The following is a 21,282-nucleotide window of genomic DNA, read 5'->3' on the forward strand; positions in this document are numbered from 1 at the left end:
CCTTCTGTGGCTTCTTGCTTGACTCTGGGTCACACCAGCTGTTCCTGGTCCTTGTTTGTCCGTCCCTCTGACTCATCAGCGTATGATGTAAGAAGCAAAGTACAGGCAGCAACCTCAGCCTACTGTAACCCTGCTGCTAATGCAAACCAGTCTAACAGGCCAATCAGCATGTTTGTTTGTTTTTTAGTACTAATACTCCTTAATAGTCCATTTTGCACTTTTATTTGCAATCCATGTCTCTAAGAACCCAACAATACAGTACACTATTAAACTCCTCTCTCCTTTAATTTACTGAAACACATTACAGAAGAATACTCCCTGCTCCTCTGTGAACGTTTCTCCTTTAAGTTCCTCACAAAGTGATCTAAGAGTGCTTTGTTAAATTAGCTAAGTCAATATTAGACATAATGAAACAGACATTTTAATATCCATCAGTTGTGGCTCTAATTTTCCATCACATTGACTTGGCTTTGGCTCTAGAACTTTTTCTCTGCCTTGCTCAACAGCTTTAGTTCTCTCTGGGATTCGAACTGGACACTCTGGGGGCTTTTTTGGATTTCAAGATGGCAGACAAAGCCCTGGGACTTCTTTGATACATCATTTTTCTGGGCACTGTTAACAGATGCTGGAAAGAAAGAAATACAGTATTTACATGCTCTATTCTTCCAAAACTAAATTAGCATTTCACAAATTCTCTGCATCATCAATTGTTCTCTAAATATCATTTTATTATTCAGATAAGTGATTCATATATTCAAAGCACTTGTGACAAACTGTCATCAAATATTTTAAGGTTGCTGAAGTTTGGCTCTAACTGTTGGGTGGAGAGGCTCTGACTCCCACCTGACACCCGGATGCACTCTTTCTTGTGTCTTTCTTCCCAGGAGTTGAGCTTGCAGGTCCTGGAGCAGTAGAAGACCTTGTTGCAGCGCCTGCCCAGGGTCAGATTCATGGACACGGACCGACCGCAGTGAAAGCAGAACTTTAACACTGGTTTCCTGAGAACAGGTTTACACATAAAGAAAGAGAAGTTCCTGAAAGCTGTGTTTAGATTAGGTAACAGAGAGCAGAAAAATAGGAACAAGAGCAGCACCTTACTGTAGATGAATGTGAGTGTATGCGTACCTGTGGTCTCCTGCTTCCTCTGGGAGGCTTTTACTTTTGGGAGGGACACACACAAACACACTTATAATTTAAAGCCATTTTCAACAATGAGAGCAAGTGTTAGCAGGAGTCCTTAGCAGTAACATATAGCACTGTGCTAACGTCTTGCACCACTCCTCATTTCCGGCCCTGTAGATGTTGATCCATCCTCAGCAAAAATGGTCTCAGTGACTGTCAAGGAAGTCAAGGAAGGGAAGCAGGGAGAAATGTCTGGGGCTTGCCAAATTACACAAGAACTATACTGAAAATCAGTGGCAACAGGTCTGAGTAATGACTCTAAAAATGATATTTTTGGTTTGAATTGGTATGTACAGAGGAGGTCAGGAGAGAGGTACAGCAGTGAGTGTCTACAGCCATCTGTAAAACAGGGTGGAGGCTCTGTGATGGTTTGGGTTTGCATTTAAGCCAGTGCCGTTTGAGATCTTGTCAAAACCGATGGAGTTACGAATTCAGAAAAGCACTGTCAGATTTTCATCCACCATACAGTTCCATACGTGTGAGTGGTTGCGTATGTAGGATCAGTGAAGCAGGACTTTGCTGTGAGTGTTTACATGTCACCCTGATGCAAAGACCTGTTAATGCTGTTTACCCGGCTTAGCCAGGAATTTAGGAAATTTGTGTTGGTTTTCTCTTGTGGACATTTACTGGCTATTCTGATGTTTTAGCTCCATGCGCAGTCTACAAATGAGGCAAAATGAACTCTTAAGACTTGAACCACTTCATCCATTTATTAGTCAGCTGTTCAAGGAAAACGAAATACTCAATGTTAAAAATAGTCTTCAAAAGTCATTAAAGTGTTTATGAACAGAGGTGAAAAAATCAAAATGGCATAGCAGGGACTCAGTGCTTACATACATATATACATCAGTGATGTGCGACTTTGCACCACTTTTCTGTTTCTCAAGGTTTCTCTTAGAAGCCTTTCAACTTGTAACATTATCATAATTTTTAAGACAAACAAACAGACGGGTTAGAGTAGGATGAGATCAGTTAGTATTTAAATACTATCCAAATGTTCAAATCACAATGTCATAATCGCACCATGTTCTTAGGTCTTCATGTGGAAAATCTGCGTCTCATACCTTGCACTATAAACATGGGCTTGGATTGAAAAGCTATTTAAATGACTGTAAGGAAATTCCCTTCACAATTCCACTGAGGAAGTTAAGATAAGTGTGCTGTGCTGAGTGATAAGGGATGTAGAGAAACAAGCGGGGTGGGGGCCGAACTTCTCAAGCTTTGGTCTCGACCTCTAGTGTGAAGCTTTCCATGGGTCCTTTGCTCAGGGCCTTGATGTCATCCAGGAGAACGGTGGGGGTCAAAATGTGGGAAGACCCTGTATAGGATAAAGATAAATAAATTGCATTAAAAAACAAACAAAAGAAAAGTCCTGTCATAATTCCGCTCTGCTCCAGTAGGGGGTGTAAAACAGCAGGAAATAACGTATAATAAGTGTAATCTTAAAACTCAGTGGAACCTTCCCGATAATCGTCACAATCATAGCTCTCCTTAGTTCATGTGCTGCAAGCTAATATTTCCCAGCATTCTGACTTTCTGCGCGCCTGTTTGGTACGAAGCATTGTCCAGCTGTTTCCTTGCACTGAGTCTTACCAATGATGACCTCGCAGGTTTTCATTGCCCTGGTGACCTCGTAGGCGCAGCGCATCTCAGAGAAGCTGATCCCTCCTATAACAAAGATGATGAGACGTGAGCCAGTCCGGCGGTCATCCTGAGTGCTGGCTCTGTGCTTCTGCCGTGCGCTGTGGAGAAGAAGGAGGGGCATCGGAAATATTAACTGACAGAGCCTTAAAGAAGAAAAAGCAGACGCTGCTTCTTACTGTTGAAACTGGAAAATCGACCTCATTCACCTCAATCAACCCTCTAAGAAACAGAAAGTGGATGTGGAGAGATAAATCACACAGACTGACTGTATAAGCATAACTAAGTGACACAACAACACAAAACTGTAGGGTTGTTAAACTGTATATTCTTCAGTTAGAAAGAAACCAAAACAGCAGCCCAGTTCCAGCCTGGTCACTCACAAAAACCCACCTCACAGCCCCGGAGCCATTCCAGGCAGCAGGACACTCGGACTGGTGCGGCCACTCTTTGGTGTCCAGTTTGTTCTCCACGACATCCTGGAAGTAACGCATGTTTTAGAGATCATGTGACATGGGGAGCAAATCTGTTTTGCAAGCCAGTAACAATTTTAAAGTGCAGTAACCTTCACTCGCTGAGGGGTCCTACCTACATTAAATTTATATGCACATGGTCCAGTGGTCATCTTCTAAATGTTACGCAACGTGTATCTCTTTGACCATCATGCGCATACTTCAGTTTTCTTTATATTTGGAACACAAGTTTCAGTCACTCTGTAAAACGATTTATTTTGTGGGTGACGTCACAACTTAAAAGCAGAAGTCGTGCCATTAACAGAGCTAATTAACAGAAGAACACATGATGAGTAATTTTGGTGCCAAGGGAAGGTGTGATAATAACGTAACTACATCATGCATTAGTAGATGTCAAAACACAGGCTACTGCTTGACAAACAATTTGCTTTCCTCAAACTCAAAGTCTCACTGTTTTTTTGCATCATGTACCTTTATGCTTAGAAATACTTGAGACTAGCAGACGAGCTTTAAGTTATCAGCTCCTACACATCAAATCAATTTGTCTTCTGCTGCAAGAGGAAACATTTTAACCGCATTTGACAGGAAACCAGGTGCTCAGGTGAAGACCACTGATGTTTTTCTTCTTTTTTTTTTTCCATGTAATAACAGGAAATGCAAGTGAAGATGAGAAGAAACGAGCTCATGTTACAGATCCTATAACATGGAGTTAGATTCTAATCTAATATAAACTTATTTTCACAGTAACCTGTAAGATGATTACTAAAAGGCTCCTCTCAGTTTTGTTTGCTATTAAGAGCCTCCTCTTCATTGGATACACTCCATCTGATTAACAACATGGATTTACAGAACTGAGACTGAGTGAAGAGAAGAGTTTGGGGGAAAACTGCTAATGGGGGTATTTCCACCTCTCAGTTCCACACCCATTTCAGAGAAACGGCTTCGGCAGCTGAGTTTTAAGAGCAAGTATATATTTTCTTTTCATGATTTGTGGTTGACAGGTCACATGACTTACCAAAGTGAAAACAAAGCACAGTGAAAAGGTACATTTAGAAAAGAAAACCAAAAACTGGCAGCACAGCGAATTTCACACAAACAAAGGACAAAGATTTTCACCCAACATACTTATAAGACAATAAAAACACTAGTTCTGAGGGACTGAGACAGAAACAGAAGGACCATCCTCTGAAGAAAAACAACAAGGCAACAACTAGTGCCTTGTTGTGGTTTACACTTGCTAGGATGCAGAAAACGGTACAGAACAACACAAACTTGTGTGACACAGCTTATCAGATGACCCGAATCTGATAACCTCCTTTTGTTCTGCTTCCATAGTTGTGCTCATGAATGCCCCTTAGATGAGGACTGGGGTAGCACAATGAAACAGATACAGTTACATGTTCAGTTTGGCATCAACTAATCTAATGACCGCTCAAGGCTGGGTACACAACAGAGTCAGCTCACACATGTTCAAATGCCCCAAATCAGCAATGAAATGAACAAATGTTTACAGCCTGAAATAAAAACTGCTTTTGGCAATGGATAAATTCATCCTTTATAACAACTGTGCGCCAGGGTAACTTTTTATTTATAACTCAAACATTTGTACTTGCAGAGGCTCAAAGCTTTGATTGACAGGTGTCGAAAAAGTTCATTCCACCAACTGAACTGAAACCTCTACACCCCGTCTGTGTGTTGGTGTCTGTAGAGCAGTTTTACTTTCACTGTCTAAAGCATAATATGGACTCAAGTGAGCTACAACAAAGCCCGCAAGTTTCTACTTTAGTTTCATTGAATTTAGTTTTAGATAGATTAATAAAATCCATCACTTAGCAATCATTAGCAGCTAGCAGAATCGGTGAATTGCAAAGGTACAGTTTATGGATGCTTACTAATGCAGAGACAATGGGTGCAAAGACAAGCTAGGATACCACATGATGATGTCACTGACCTCCATCACATCTTTTATGGTGGGGATCCATCTGGAAAGGCTGTATCTCTCCTCTTGGGAACGCTCTCGTCGGTTGGGTTTACGAGAGAAGAAACTGGGCTGGAAATAAAAGTACATCAATGAAAACTTTAAAAAATGGATAAATCAAAACACTGAAACGTTTTCCTTTTCTCAACCTACCGTTATGATGATGGGCACGCCCAGCTCTTTCCAGTTCTGGATATACTCCGGTTCTCCCTCGATCTTTACATGCTCAATAAGTTTGTTTAAGTTTTCCTCGGTTGTCCCTGTTTACAAACACCAAACAACCAAAAAGCAAAAAAGACAGATGGACAAATTAGCACCTCTAATTTTTAGTCAAAAAAAGTTGCTGTCAGCGTTAATCTCGTTAAAATGACGTTAACGCCATAACCGCATTAACGCTGCAAATCTCGGTTAGCGAGTTAACGCGGATCGCCCCGTGTGAGGGGCTGCACGGTGCTAATGCGTTAACGAGCTAACCGCGCTACCGCTGTGCAGGCCTCGTGTGGGGAGATCTGCGTTAGCTCGCTAATGGAGATTTGCTGTGTTAATGCAGTTATGGCGTTAACGTCATTTTAATGAGATTAATGCTGACAGCACTACTTTATTCACGAGAAGGCTGATGTACCGTTCAGGCTGAAGATGTAGAGCAGCACAGCTCTGATCTTGTCATGTTTACTGTATGGGTTCAGCAGCACAGGCAGCAGAGTCCTCATGGGATCTTTCACCTTTAACCCATCCACATCGGCGCCTACTGCGAGGTCCTGCACAGAAACATACAGCATATTACACATAGTACACATGACACACTTCCCTAAAGCTTTGATTAGAAGGTCACACTTGGCCGCATACAGTAACGGTACTCTGCAGGTCAGGAAGAGTGTGACTGCTAGATCTTGATAACAGAGCATAAACAGACCTGTTCAGCTTTGCAGAGTTTCTCCACATTGTTTGCGAAATGTTTCATGCAGTCCTCAGCCAGCTGCAGATGAATCGTTTTCTAGAATCCAGGCAGAAAACTGTTAAAAACATCAGGTCAACCCTATGTAATAACAGGCTGCAGAGGCGCCACACCCGACCACAATATAAGGATTGCGTAGCCCTTACAATAATAATAATTGTTGTAAGAGTTGTATCTGTCTTAAAACCAACAACAAGATCCTGGAGAAAATTCTGCTTTAATCTCACATTTCAGATGAACACATAACTTCGAAGTAAGTTCAGTTATCCCTACATAAGTTTTACTGCATACCTCTGTCATCTGTTTACGGAACGCAGGCATCTTCTTCATCATTTGAGCCAAATTGCTAATTGTGATCTGGGGAAACAAAAAACATACATATATATTAATATATATGAACACATTAAATGTTTGCTCAAGATATGCTTTTCAAAATGAAACGATCACACAAGCAGAAACCACTGCACTGTACCTTCCCATCTGGCTGTTTCTTGCTAGCAGATATCTCCTTCACCATCTTGGGAATTTGCCTGTTGTAGGGAAAACAAAAATGTTAAGATGAGTGTTCTGACAACAAGAAGAAGATATTGCCATACTTCTGGTTTCGCACACTTACGCTGAAACCTCTGCGATGTGCTGGTGCCTCAGCTTCACCCAGAGCATGTCATCCTCATTCAGCAGGGCCTGCTTCTCTAAGCCGTCTCTAGCCTTGTACCTGGACACAAAATGACCCAGAATAGCAGTATCTAGTTTCTCATGAGCACAAGAGTATGAAGCAGTAAGCAGATTGTACACATATATCTCTATATCTATCTCTCTATATAAAATACAGGAAGTAGACTGCATTACTTATAGGTATCGTTTTCTATATCAATGAGATCGTAGGCCATGGCCTGGTAGGTCAGCTCGTGCAGGATGGGGGTCACAGGATCAAAGCCTCTGTCGACTATCAGCAACTGGGCTTGGGTCTTCTCCTGGTGATGTAGGGGGAAAAAAAAGTTATATATTATTAAATTATATATAAAAACGGGGATAATTCACTTCCACGGAGCAAGCTGTCCAAACTTTTGCCTTTTCAAATTTATAGTAAAGGGAACTGTTTAATGTGCTTGAGGCAAAGGAGGGATTATTTTATTCTTTCATGTGATAAACAATACAGTATTTTAAAATTCCCATTTACTCCCAGGGCTACGACCTTGTTTATCCTGAAACCATCCTTTGTTCGGCAGGCCTCTCACCTTTTTCTTGCCACTGTCATCCAGCTGGTAGTGTGTGTCCAGCTTCCGGTCCACCAGCTCTGCAAGGAGTTTGGCATTCTCCATGTTGCCGTCTCTAGTTATGATATAAATGTTGTTTCCGTCAGTCAAGTGAACATTGAGGTCAAGGTTAATCCAGTAGTTATAAAACACAAAACTGTATTTTCTGTAAATAACAGCTGCACTCTGCTCTTTACATATCTTTACACTCTTACTTTCATCAGGCTGAATAGGATCAGCGCTGCTGTGAGCGAGTAACCTTACTTGCTCAACTACCATGTGATTCTTTCTACACATAGCTATTTCTTTGAACAGTGAACGTTATAAGATATATGTCTACTATATTCACTCGGAACAAACACATTCTAAAACCAGTCTGTTCAAAGAAACAAGTGATACCAACGCTTTGTTTTCAAGCCCAGCATTATTCCTGCCATTAATACGGAACCTATTCTGACTTTTTCTCCTAAAAAGTTTCACTCTGCTTGGGGGCTCGGGTGTATTGTTACCTAAGACACTACATGTTGTCTGACTTACTTCTTGTATCGGATCCCTGGGTACTCGTCTAATGTGGCACAGAGCGTAACGAGCTGGCCTGCCAGTGTCTCCAGTGTCTTCGTTTTGTCCTGACTCTTGGGGCTGTAGATGCTTCGGAAAGCCCCGGGATTATCGCAGGTGAAAACCTTCAAAGTATTTAACACCACAGTGTAAACCACAGCCGTCATCATTAAAGTTCCAGAAGATACAAATTGAGCACAAGGATCATTTTTAATTTCTCATTGTTTCCCGAACTCGAGGCTATAATACATTAAGCACCTGCTTGTGTGTTTCTTTGTCTGATCACATCTCCTAGATAATCAGCAGATGAGCAATCAAACCTGGTACACAGATATATCGTAAAGGTTCTCATCTATATCAGAAATTATGACACCATTGTGTTTCCTAACATCTGCCTAGTAACAGGCTAAAGTGACCCATTTTCAGAATATATGCACATATACCACCTTTTACTTCAATGACAACATCTAATTCACATCAACATACGATGAATTACACATGATACGATGGCAGCATGTTGCCTGCCAAACAGGAAGCAAGCGGCTAATAAACAAACAAACCCCGTTTTAAGCCTTTGTGAACCTACAACACCTGGTGAAAGTAACAACTCATATCTGCAAAAGCTGAATTCACCAGTGTTTTCTTTCGCTCACTGCAGCAAGACAATGCCAGTAACGCGTATACAACAGTAGTTTTCTGTTTCTGCAACTATCCCACCTGCAGCCAAAACCCATTGAGAACACACAGTGAATTATAAACGGGAAAGGTTGACAACGAAGCCGCTGAAATGCTATAGCAAGGAAAAATGTGAAGCTACAGGATTTACTCTCTTTAGGACTTCAAGAAACACCCTACACAAGGCAAATTCCCTTCCTTCAACAACAGGCAAGTGCACAGCCTGCGTGCGTGCCTGTCAACTGAGGGGAATTTTGACAAAAAGAGGAAATGGACTATTACAAAATAAACTAAAAAAAAAGAACACTTGGCTAAATTTTAAACACTTACTTGTGCTTCCTGAGGCATGAAAGAGATGTTTATTTCCTTGCAGACCCTTATGTGTTTTCCACAGGCTTGCCTCATTTTGTTGAACAGGTCATCAGGGCAGTCTGCAGATCAAAAAAGCTTTCAGTGCCCACTTTGATCGTAAAAGGTATATCTGCTATTTGGCTGATGAAGCAGATTTAAGCACCAACACAGGAGTTACCTACAGTCAGTGAAATAGACGTACGCAGCTTTGTATTTGGGTTTGGGCTTGAAATCCTTTATAAAGGCATCCACACACTATGAAAAAAAAAATAGATTTAAGAACTCACAGAGTTTGGCAGTGATATGTTAAAGAAATGAAAATGAAAAAGTTTTAACAGCAAACCTTAGCAGTAGGTGTCATAAAGTAAATGGACTTCATTTCGAGAACAGGCTCTCTGCTTTTGAACAGGTCCTCCACAACTAGAAACAGAATACTAGTAGTCAAAAGTAGCTAAAGACATACACGCACAAATTATCTTTGATCAAATAGCTTTGTGATGTAAAAATAAATAAAAGGACATCATTCCACCTACTTGTTATCTTCTCTGACATCAGGTCGGACATTTTGCAGCATGACGAGAGGAGCTTGGTGGTGAAAGGATCCAGAATCAATATCTGTGAAGAAGACAACGTGAAAATGCTCCTTTAATTATGCGTTAAACAGTAATATACTCCCATGCTATGCAGCACCACATATCGAGACAAAGCGTATGAGTGAGAATCAATCATATCAAAGCTGAATCTGTAACTCGGAGCTTGTCCATTTATCCAAGTACAATCCTGGGACTCTGTACTGAGCACATGGTGGGTTTCTTACCTTCCATACTTCAGAGTTTCTGCAGTCTGTAATAATTGTGTCCTGTATTCCTGTAAGGAGCACATAACATGACAACATGTAAACACAACAATAATCTGAAAACAAATTATCGTTCATGATGTCACTGTTTAAGCTACCTCTTAGTTCAAGTGTGCAAAACAGAAAGTGATGTAATCAGAACTGCAAATATCCATTATCTCGCTACTTATGCATAAAATTAAAACATATTAGAACGTTTATAGCCTAATGTATAAAAGTTATGCAGTTGTGTTTCGTAATATTTCAGAGTCTTGGTACAATTGATTTTTCATATGTGTTTGGGTCATACCACGTGAGCGTGAAAGGGTGTGGTACTAGTAGTTTTCTAGATAATGGAATTTTAAAACAGCTCCTCAAAAAAAAAAAGTGCCAGAAAAACTCAGATCCCGTCACTTTTTTTTTTTTTTTGTGAGATAACAGTGAGGTCCTGGAGTTTTACATATTTTATCTTAAGTAGTAAACTTAAACTTAGTTGGGGGGGGGGGGGGGTTTCGGCAGTTTAAAAAAATTGATTAATTAAGAAGGAATGACCTTTGAACCAACTAAAGTATTTACGTACTGCCAAGGTTATGTCAGCTTTCATGAGTGGAGTATTAAGAACAAAGGCTATTTCTGTCTAACTCTGTTACTTGATTATTAGCCTGCTATTGTGCAAACCTGAGTGATAGCACTCTCATTAATTTAGGGACAACTGTTCAGCGACCTTATGGTCATTTTGTAGCCTGTAGTGCGTAAACTTGAATCATCCATACATCTATCCCAGCTGTCACAGGGCGAAAGGTGGGGTACAGGTCACCAGTCTGACAGAGTTCTAACACATGTCAGCAGCAACAAAACTTCATTACCGCTGTTCTACTGGGCTGCATTAGTCTTAGCTGCTTGTTTGACCCTCATTTTAACGGCAACACAAACCAGCCTTCTTGGTGACATAACCTAACCACAGCCAACAAGAGGAAGGCAAGACATCAGGATAAGGATACAAATAATACGCCAGACTTGTAGCAATCCCGCTGCATAAAGGAGGTGCGGTTGCAGACGTACAGTGACCTCACCCATGGCTACTGCTACAAACAAGTAGCCTAAAAAAGTCGTTATGTTCTGACCGGGCCAAGTGTTAGGTCAAGTTGCGTCTGCGGCTTTTTCCTCTATCGGTTCTACTGCGTTTCGTAAATTTGTAATTTTCCGCTCAAAGGGAACAGCTGAATGAAAATGTTCGCCGTTATTCCAAAAGCTAAAGATGCGCAGGAAGAGGTTAGCTAAAACAGCTCACAGTTCACGTGCTAAACAAACGCCGTTGTGCTATTTTTCAAGAGCAGGAAATACTCTCCTGTTGGAGTAAACTTACTTTTCCAAACTATTCTTTTCAGCCCGTGATCTGAGCCCGTTGCCATCTTGTTTTTTTCCCCCACTGCGCCGCTTCCCTTCGAGAAATTCACGAAGACAAACTCTGACGTCATTCGCGTCACCAAGTGTGCGACAGTGAGCTGTAGTTTTTTAGTGATGAAGCGCACAAGACATCTATCTATCTATCTATCTATCTATCTATCTATCTATCTATCTATCTATCTATCTATCTATCTATCTATCTATCTATCTATCTATCTATCTATGTTACTGTCAAAGAGGTGGCTCTGAGGCCTCCAGACAGTAATTATGTCCATGTCACATTTAGTGGATATATCCTTGAGTGCAGAACATGATGCTTTCAAAGGTAGGTTTTTTCCATGGCATTCAACCTACACCGGCCCCATCTCCCTGCTTCATTATAAAAAGACATTTAACCCCCCCAGTGGGAGGGGCTTGCTGCAGGTATTTCAGCTGATAGATGTTTAAGAAAAGATCAAACCACTAGAGAGAAGTGTTTTTAAGAATCAAAGAGAAGCTATCAAGAGAAGGAGAGAAGACACAAACCAGAAAAACTGGTGCTATGAAGTGGCTGGAGATTTTTGTATTACTGGGCATGTGCTCACAGGTATTGTAATAAATAGTGAGGAGATAACTGTTATAGGAAATTGATCAGAACACTTAATACATATATTTTATCTTAATTTGCAGGCTGCAGCCCAATCAGGTACTGTATGTTGTCTTTTACTATATTCAACTGTTGGCGGTTTATCACAGAACAAGAAAAAAAACTTGACTTGTCTGAAAGAATCTTTTTCTCAGGGTGCCAGATGTGTCTTATAATGATTTTTGCTCTACCTTCATTAGATTTTAAAGTGTCTGTGTTCTCTGCAACATCAAAGACTGTGACTCTCAGATGGACCAGGTACTCTGGAGCCACTTCATACCAGATCACTGTAAAATCACAGAGCGAACTTGTCGCTTTTGCATCATTTGGTCCAAACACAGTGATGGGCTCTGTTACCTCGCTGCCTCCAAACGTCATGTATAACTTCGTAGTTGAAGCAATGAGTGGTTCCCAAAAACTCAGCACTGCATCAGTTGAATCATCAACAGGTGAGACTTCATGCACTTCAGTCCATGCTCATGCTGTTTAAGATATGAAGTATACAGTCTTGTGTTGTCCTTCACTATTTATTTCTAAAACAAAACGTTTTTAAATTAATTTTATTGAACATGACTTTGTCCTAATAAGTTGTTCATTTCTAGAGGGTCCAGGCTGTGTAGCTGTTGCATAGAAATGCAACCAGTACCTTTTTAAAGTTTGGAGAACACGCTACAGCAGCTGATGAACCCAATGTATACCACAATGAAATCCTACAGTATTTGTAGCAAGCTTCATTTCTGTTGCATCGCATAAGAGTGTTAAGATTGTAGCTTGTAATTTGAATGGAAAAAATAGAACTGATTCATTATGAAAAGGATGTCATTTAGGAAGTAAACTTTCCAGTGTTTCTTAAGTTTTTCAAACTTCCTGCTCGACTGGTAATACCTATTATTAGACTTTTATTACACAGTGTCTTTAAGTGTCCGTTCTCCATAGAGTTCAATGTTGTTAATTTTGAACTTACAGTTTCCCAATTAATGTTATTTGAGTAGTAAATTTCAAAGAATAGCCTGTGAAGCTCAATGGGTTAGAACAGGGGTGGGCAATCTCAGTCCACGAGGGCCGGTGTCCCTGCAGGTTTTAGATCTCACCTTGGGTCAACACACCCGAATCACATGATTAGTTCGTTACCAGGCCTCTGGAGAACTTCAGGACATGTTGAGGAGCTAATTTAGCCATTTAAATCAGCTGTGTTGGTTCGAGGACACATCTAAAACCTGCAGGCACACCGGCCCTCGTGGACTGAGATTGCCCACCTCTGTGTTAGAATGTTTGTAAAGCTGCCATGTTTAGGCACACTGATCACTGATCTAAATAAAATTATGTACGGCAAAAAGCTATGCCGGAACCATAAAAATAAGTAATTTTGCAATGCAAATATAGCTATCTAGATCTGTTGGCAGTTTTACTGCTAGTATTACTGCCATTTTTCAGGCTAGCATCACTAGTATCACTTGAGACATCACTAGTAATAAACATGTGATTTATAGTTATGTTCAGTAAATGTACCAGGGGAGATTCACAGACGATAAAGTATGGGGTAGTTTTGGTTGCTTTTTTAATTAAAAAACCACTTTGGCACTGATCACCACCTGCACTCATGTATATATCTTTCTACGTAGCACTTTTAATTCTTATTCTTATTTTTATTTTTTTCATGTCTATTTAAGCGTAATTTATGACAGTATGTTTACACTGAAGCACCACAGCAATTTCCTAATGTTGTAAACCTGCTCAATATTTGGCAATAAAACCCTTTCTGATTCTGATTCTTAATTAAACCACTTAAATCTAAAGTTCAGCACGCAGACACATACAGTAAAAATTAACTTAAGAGTGGACTTGATACCATCCCTGTTGTGAATTGTTTGTGCCTCTTTCAGCCCCTGATATGATGGAGCCCATTCTGACAGTGAAGTCACTGGATAGCACAACCTTGACAGTGGAGTTTAACTTGAGAAACGGGGTGTCTCATTACATCATACGTGTCGAGAACAGCAATGGCTTCTTCAGAGAGGTTGCAGCATCCTCCTCTCCAGCTGAGATTGAGTCTCTTGTGCCGTACACTGAGTACTCGCTCAGCATCATGGCTGTGAACACCGCAGGCCGCAGCCAGCCCTCAATTCCTGTAACTGGAAAGACAGGTGGGATTTTCAAATTACTCGTGTGAAATGGGTCTCACACCCCATGCCCTGCAGAGGTCACTTGATCTGTTTTATTGTCTAAACAGCACAACCACTATATTCAATTGTACAAGTGAAAGGTACAGTATACACACTCATCTTCAACCCTACGGGCCTCTCTGGCATCGGTGGTAACCATACCTGACCCCTCTATGTCAAACATAAAGAGCTGAACTCTTCCTGAGTAAAGGGTTACCAGCTCTATGTTCTCACGAACATGAAACATGAACTTGCAGCTGTAGCCTCTCAGCGGTGCAATGAGTTTACTGATCTTGCACCAGTCAACAGGTCTTGTTTAAAAATTTCTTAAGATTGCACCTGTTCAACTAATCCAGTCACTTTGTGACAATCATTTTTTAATAATTCAGAGAAATGTCCTCTAAACTTTTTCATTTATGCAAACTTGATTAACTTGAAACAGAAATGAAGACAAAGTTATGTGACTATTACCAAAGTAATACAGAGTTTATCTATTAATAATACTGATTACTTGCTTAATATATTAGTATTAGTACAGTTTTCATCGATAACATACAATTACTTGAACCTTTCACGCTTTAATACTAAGCAACTTTCAAACTGATTCTTGAACGTGAACACAATCAAACTCTGAAGCTCTGCTTCACCTAAAATGATCAAAGAAAATAACATAAGCGCACAGTCTGAATATGTAACAACTGGCAAGAGCTCTAAATGTTGCACCCACTATTAAGTTGACGTTACACTGACTTCCTTCACATAGTCTTGGATTAAACTTTTGGACTTTCAGTAATGTGCTACAGTATTCATCCCCCACACCAGTTACTACATATAAAACAGTCTAATCTTGTCTTTCACAGTTTTGGCTCCTCCTCAGCTTGCGTCCTCCTCTACGAGCAACAGCAGCATCGTTCTATCCTGGGATCCAGTTGCTCATGTCGTCCAATACACCGTGTCCATATGCAAGCTTGATTCAAACATAAGCATGGGCGTGTACAACACCTCCAACACCAGTTTGACCTTCTCCGGCTTGGATGCTGGCTCACTCTACGTCATAACTTGTTTTGCTTGGGATCTTGAAGGTCGAAAGGGAGACAGCTCGAACATTAAACAGGCTACACGTAAGCAGGCACTGAGACAGTTGTCTGTTTGTGACTGTACACTTTGTGTTTACTCTAGCATACAGAGTGTTATTCAGTAAGAGCCCTGGACAGCATGAAGAATGCTTAACCATGATCTAGGGTCAATGCTGCAAAGCAGTAAAGCCACCAAAACACACACAGTATTATAATTCTGAGGAGTCTTACTGTGGCAAATTATCCATAAGGGTTAATGAACATGCTGCTTAAAATATAGGAGCACAACAAGTATGAAATACTTGCTTTCTAAACTTAGAACCTTGAAAACTTCCTGTTTTAGTAGACATTTGAAAAATATAATGAAGTAAAAAAGCAAAATTTTCCACTTAATTACAACAAATAAAAGTATGCATTCAAAAATAACCAAATGCAGTTATATCACACTGGTTCCCGTGTCTACTCCAGTTTAGTCCTTCGCTGGTTTTGTTTTTATTTTTTGTCATCTAACAGGACCTCGGACCCCAGCGTCTGTCAATGTGTCTGTGGTGATGAATGGCAGTGTGGCTGGACTGTTGGTGTCTTGGGAGCCAGACCAGGAGGTCTATGGACCCATTGAGTACAATGTGATGAGTGACCTAAACTTAATGTGTAAGACCACATCCAGCTCCTGCACCCTCTCAGTAGTGGGGTGTGGAGAGGTACACACCATCCAAGTCACTGCCTCAAATGAGGCTGGGCCCAGCTATCCATCTAGCCCTGCAGTCTTCATCACCTGTGAGTAGAAGAGATATGAATGTGTCATCCACATAATGTTTTTTAAAAATACTGGAATTACCTTCCGGGTATGAAGCCGAATGCAGAAACTTGTATTGTTTCTAATGCATTGATTTAAATTAAGATTTATATTCCATATGACATGAAAAACACCCAAATTTAATTCCACATTACAAAAGTTGAATGTATCCTGTAAAATTAATGACCACTAAGGGTAACTATGGACCAATGGTAGCAATACTGAACTCTGACCCTTTAAAACCACAACATTTTAAAACTCATAAGCAGATAAAACAATGTCAACATTTTTTTTATATCACACTGTTTATATATCTTAAAGAAAACAATTTATTCATTAAAAATCTTCAAACTTTTAATAACTACAATGCAAAACATGCTATAAAATATGACACACGAGTTTTTTGTGTTCTACACTGAACCCCTACCTGACTCTATGAGTGTGTGACTGTGACTAAATTCCCTGCCGTCTTGTGCTGCAGTCCCCTGCCCACCTGAGTCTTTGGCACTAGTGGAGTCTTCAGAAGGCAACTGCACTCTAACGTGGAAAACCGTGGCTCATGCTGACAGCTACATGGCCCTTATCGAGACAGCTGGCAGCAGTGTGGAAACCTGCAACACCACCAGCAACAACTGTACCTTTCACTGCCCGTGTGGGCAAACATACCTCCTGTCTGTGCTGGCCTTCAACCACGCTGGCAGCAGTCCTCAAGGACAAGTTCTCAACTACACCACTTGTAAGTAGCAGCAGAAAATTATACTTTTTAGTCACGATGAGATGCATTTTCTTCACTCTCTGATCATTCATAAACTTCTTTTAGTGGTGTGTTGCCCAGAGGATGTGTCAGTGTCAGCGGTGAGCACTGACACTCTGGACATCAGATGGATGCCCTCACGGGGGGCAGTGCTGTACGAGACCCGGGCTGCACACAGTTCAGAGGTCATCCTCTGTAATGACACCGCACCGGTGTGCGTCCTCTCTGGCCTCAGCTGTGACACTGCCTACAGTGTGGTGGTGATTCCCTGCAATGATATGAGCGGTTGCAACCTTGCTTGTAAAGCTCACACCAAAGACACAGGTAGAAAACTTGTGTATATAAATAAGGGTATAAAAACATATCCAAGGAGAAAAAGTCCACAATATCTAAAAAAAAGATGTCTCCTCATAATTTTGAGGGGTCCTTAAACAACGTGGACACCATTAACTCAGCCTTCTCTCCATTCTCGAAGCTCCCTGCATGCCAAACAATGTGATGCTCAATCCAAAGAACTCCTCCTGCGTCACAGTCAGCTGGACAGCAAATAACAGGGCTGCTAATTACACTGTAAGCGCAAATGGAGATGATGACAAACACATCTGTAGCACCAATAAAAGCAGCTGTGACATCACTGACCTTTCCTGTGGCTCCACCTATGAAGTAAGCGTCGAAGCAACCAGCACAGCTGGTCCGAGTTTACCCAGCTACTCTGAGTTTCTAGAAACAGGTGAGCAGTCGAATGCTGTCGCTCACGAACGGTCAGTGCTGCTTCCTGACCTTTCTTGCTTAACTTTACAACTTTGCATAACTTCATATGTGACTTTATTCCAGGTAATTATACGGGACCTAAAAGAGTTTATGTTCAATTAAACACTTTGCCCATCTTTACATCAATTTTTCTAGTTTACAAGAATTATATTTAGACACTTTTGCCTAGCTGCAATATAAAAATATACTGAACTGTACATTAATTGATATGTTATAACTATTTCCCACACCTCATCTTCTATCGCAGAACCGTGTTGCCCAGTGAATCTGACGGTGGATCAGGTGACCCAGGCAATCACCAACGTGTCGTGGTCTCACGCCAAAGGGGCACGCTTGTTCATCGCCACTCTGACATCATCACGCGGTCATGCCCGCTGCCATACCCAGGACTCCCACTGCCTCATGGGATGCATCACCTGCAGCACCAACTACACTGTCACCATGGAGGCAATCAGCCATAACGGACGCAGGTCCAACTGCACCTATCAGGGTTTCTCATCAAGTGAGTGATGTCTTCTAATAAACCGTGACAATAAGTAACAAAGAGTGGTCAGTGAAAGATAAAAGAAAACATAAAACAGAAGAGGTGTGGACAAATTTAAAGGCTAAAATGATCTGTCAGAGAGCTCTGACAAGTTTATTAAAACATGCACACATCTATTGTGGTTTTACTTTGGTTACTCGTTTGAAATATGTACATAGTTTTAAATAATCATGGCAATTTACGTGCATATCATGCAATGACCCAAAGGATAAGGCATCAGACTCCTCTAATGGCTTTGGTCACAACCCCCAGCCACCTGCTGATCAAACCTTCTGTTTACCAAGGACAGCCAATCCAAAGACGGCTGGCTTAAAAAGAGGGTTGCCATCAAAGGAGAAAAGTTAAAACAACTCTTTTAGAGAGAGGATGAACTGAGGATCATGTGAATCATGCAAAATTACTAAAACAGAGTATAAGACTAAAAATATGGAGGTGCAAAGGAGCGTAGTAAGTCACGTAAAAAAACTAATTTATGACTTAAAGGCCTTTATTTTATGTATTGAAGTAAAAACTTACGAGGAATTGTGGAAATTTTTTAAAAGTATCAAGATAAGTGTATACAAACAGAAGATATGCCTACCGATAAAAGAGCAAAACCAAAGCTGTTACAGTCATAGTAATCTGTTTTTCTTCAGCCTTTAATTGCAAAGTAGTATTCTAGTCAGAAGACATGCATCACTTCATTAACATGTCTTTGTCGCAGGTCCCTGCTGTCAGTCTGGTGTCAAATTATACAGCACGTCCAGTAACTCTCTGCGGGTTTACTGGCGCAGCACTGGGAGCAACCACAGCTCCATCGCAGAGATGGTGGGGAGCAACAGCAACTACAACTGCACCGCAGCTCCTGGAGACAACAGCTGTGACTTCGGCAGCGTCCAGTGCGGGGACGTCTATCATGTAGTGGTCGCTCCACTCACACAAGAGGGCAGCAAAGTCCAATTCTGCCCGGAGAGACTGTACTCGGGTAATTCAAAGTGAAATTGTATAAAATTAGACTTTGTGTGTATTTTATTTTCCATTGATTATATTATTATAGCGATCGCTTTCACACATTTTTCTCATTACTTCCATGTTTCGTCAGGGTAAAGTTTTATATAAACATGAATCAGTAACTGTGATTAGAAAAAAAAGTACCTCAGATTTAGACTTTTCTGTTTCTGCTCTTTTAGTCACCTGTTTAGGAGACAACATTGGCACAGGTAAGTTTGCCATCTTTCTAGATTTTTTTGAATTTGGATTCAAAAAATGTTATTTTGGATTGCATTAGATTGTAAAAAAAAAAAAAAATGCATGCATTTTTTTTCTAAATATGCTTCAATCTCTTCTCCATCAGTTATTTACAGAGGGAAGAGAAGCGTGGACTAGCATGTTTAGCAACAAATGGTAAGCAGCTGGCTAAAGAGAGCGCATATAAGCTATAGCAGTGGTGTCAAAAATATAGCCCGAGGGCTCGAATCAGTAAAGACTTCAATCTGGTGCACTGGACAGCTTTGGAAAATTTGAAGGAGGAATTTTTAGCTTTTCCTGGTGATAAAGATCCCTGATACCCACAGACATTTATACTACACTAAAGTCTAACTGTTATAGATCAACATATGGGTAAAAATAAAAAATAAAAAAGGACATTTTCTCTGAATTAAGTTTGATGTTTTGATGTTATGTTTGAGTTCCCAGAACCTTTTCTGTAATTTTACACATGTATCATGCAGAAAAAAAACTACACAAAAGGTATGAAATATAAAAAGATGAAAATTATTAAGATAAGATTCAAAAGTCTTCCATCTGAAACTTTGTCAGCACCACTCCTTTTTAAAAAAAATGTACCATAAATGCCACATACAAGTATCAGAGTTCACTTTCTGTTTTTATGGTGCTAAACTGTGGAACGGTCTATGTCTTGAATCTATGATAACATTTTTAATGACAGTTAAAATAATTGACCATCTTTTGTCTCTACCGTCTTGTGTATATTAATGTCTATCTTCTGGCTACAAAAAACACAGCGACACTTGACATTGTTGTCATCAGATTTGAGCACATTAAACCAATGAGCACAAATATTGCAGGTCAGTATTCAGTTTTCATGGGTTTTGATCTTTTTCCTCGACAGAAAACATGTTCATCCTCCTCTTCCTCATCCATCACCCCCATCCTCACCGGAATGATCCCAGCCTCATAAATATATAGAGAAACAACCACAAATGTTTAGCCATGAAACATGTTGGTATAATGTTTGATGATTTTTATGTGGCATAGGAAAGCAAACCCACAGTCTGCTCCAACATTTAAGATTCAAATCTGTGATCTGTGAAAATCACACATTAAAGTTAAAGTAACTAAAGTTATGTTAAATTGGGGAAATTCTAAATTAATTTTAACCACAAATTACTGGATTTAATAGGAAAAAGATTTTTTTTTTAAACTGTTAAAAATTGCAATTGATAGTTGATAGTAAAACATTTACCATGCTTGAATAGCTAATTCAAACTACATATGATGGATTTTTCTTCTTCAGTTCAAGAAATTTGTCATAGAGATGACTGAAGCACAATAAATGTGTAGCTCATTGTCCTCCTGACAATCAAGGAACACGAACTGATATATTCATCTTTAAATACACGATTTTTTTCCCTTTTAAAACAACAGTTCTCTGTTTTATATTGTTAGAATGTAATGAACTGCTTTCAGTACGTGTCATTGTCTCAAAGTGATGGAAATTCCTGGTAATAAAGAACTCCCAGCATCATCATCATATAGTGTTTTGTTTTGGATGTAGATATGTGATCTGTAAATCAGGATGCTGATAATGCTTGGTTAGTTAGATCTGTTTAACAGTCACATGGCAGCAGTTACTATATTCAGCCTGTCCTGCTGACATTCAAACCAAGCATGAGAATGGGCAAGAAAGCTTGTTTAAGTGAATTTCAATACATTAAACTGATGATGTAGAAGTCTCAAACACTCATAACCTCATGTATCAACGATACATTTGGCTTTAAAGGGTTAATTCTGTTAGAAGCTGTTTTGTTGTTTCTGAAACTTTCCCTTCTTCAAGATCAACTGTATTTTCTTCAAACTGATTACACATCAGTGAACACTTGGCTCTCTGATGAGAATGTTATATTTGGTAAGGCAAACAGCATCATCTTCATCTTTGTGTTACATTTGAAATTTAATCAAATCTGATCACGTTGGGTGACATGTTTGAAGTCTGGACTTACATGCAGGTAATATGTTAGACTG

At 40.1% G+C, this 21,282-nt stretch overlaps 2 protein-coding genes across 4 annotated transcripts; one reads left to right on the forward strand and one right to left on the reverse strand.

Annotated features, from left to right (window-relative positions):
* Positions 1–1,871: 1,871 nt before the first annotated feature.
* Positions 1,872–11,397, reverse strand: stxbp3 (syntaxin binding protein 3). The gene is made up of 19 exons (XM_080886049.1): positions 11,271–11,397; positions 9,887–9,936; positions 9,603–9,684; positions 9,413–9,489; positions 9,252–9,324; positions 9,049–9,149; positions 8,023–8,168; positions 7,468–7,561; positions 7,079–7,203; positions 6,846–6,944; positions 6,702–6,759; positions 6,521–6,586; positions 6,188–6,268; positions 5,897–6,032; positions 5,428–5,534; positions 5,248–5,346; positions 3,217–3,302; positions 2,776–2,924; positions 1,872–2,500 (listed from the first exon to the last, which is right to left on the reverse strand). Exons 1-19 carry the CDS (start codon positions 11,380–11,382, stop codon positions 2,397–2,399), a joined length of 1,845 nt encoding a protein of 614 aa, XP_080742175.1. The 5' UTR covers positions 11,383–11,397; the 3' UTR covers positions 1,872–2,396.
* Position 11,398: 1 nt separating this feature from the next.
* On the forward strand, positions 11,399–20,773 carry LOC308399077 (fibronectin type III domain-containing protein 7-like). 3 transcript variants are annotated; one of them, XM_080886048.1, is made up of 14 exons: positions 11,399–11,636; positions 11,981–11,996; positions 12,137–12,385; positions 13,820–14,080; positions 14,959–15,219; positions 15,688–15,951; positions 16,452–16,706; positions 16,791–17,048; positions 17,200–17,454; positions 17,743–17,997; positions 18,743–19,003; positions 19,209–19,238; positions 19,373–19,422; positions 20,150–20,773. In XM_080886048.1, the coding sequence occupies exons 1-13, from the start codon at positions 11,622–11,624 to the stop codon at positions 19,402–19,404; spliced, it is 2,412 nt and encodes an 803-aa protein (XP_080742174.1). In that variant the 5' UTR covers positions 11,399–11,621; the 3' UTR covers positions 19,405–19,422; positions 20,150–20,773. The 3 variants fall into 3 exon arrangements, with proteins under 3 accessions (XP_080742174.1, XP_080742173.1, XP_080742172.1); XM_080886047.1 differs by lacking the exon at positions 11,981–11,996; XM_080886046.1 differs by having other exon boundaries at positions 11,399–12,385.
* Positions 20,774–21,282: the final 509 nt, after the last annotated feature.

This window comes from Rhamphochromis sp. 'chilingali' (assembly GCF_963969265.1).
Source record: "Rhamphochromis sp. 'chilingali' genome assembly, chromosome: 7".
In the NCBI taxonomy this organism is placed as follows: Eukaryota; Metazoa; Chordata; class Actinopteri; order Cichliformes; family Cichlidae; genus Rhamphochromis; species Rhamphochromis sp. 'chilingali'.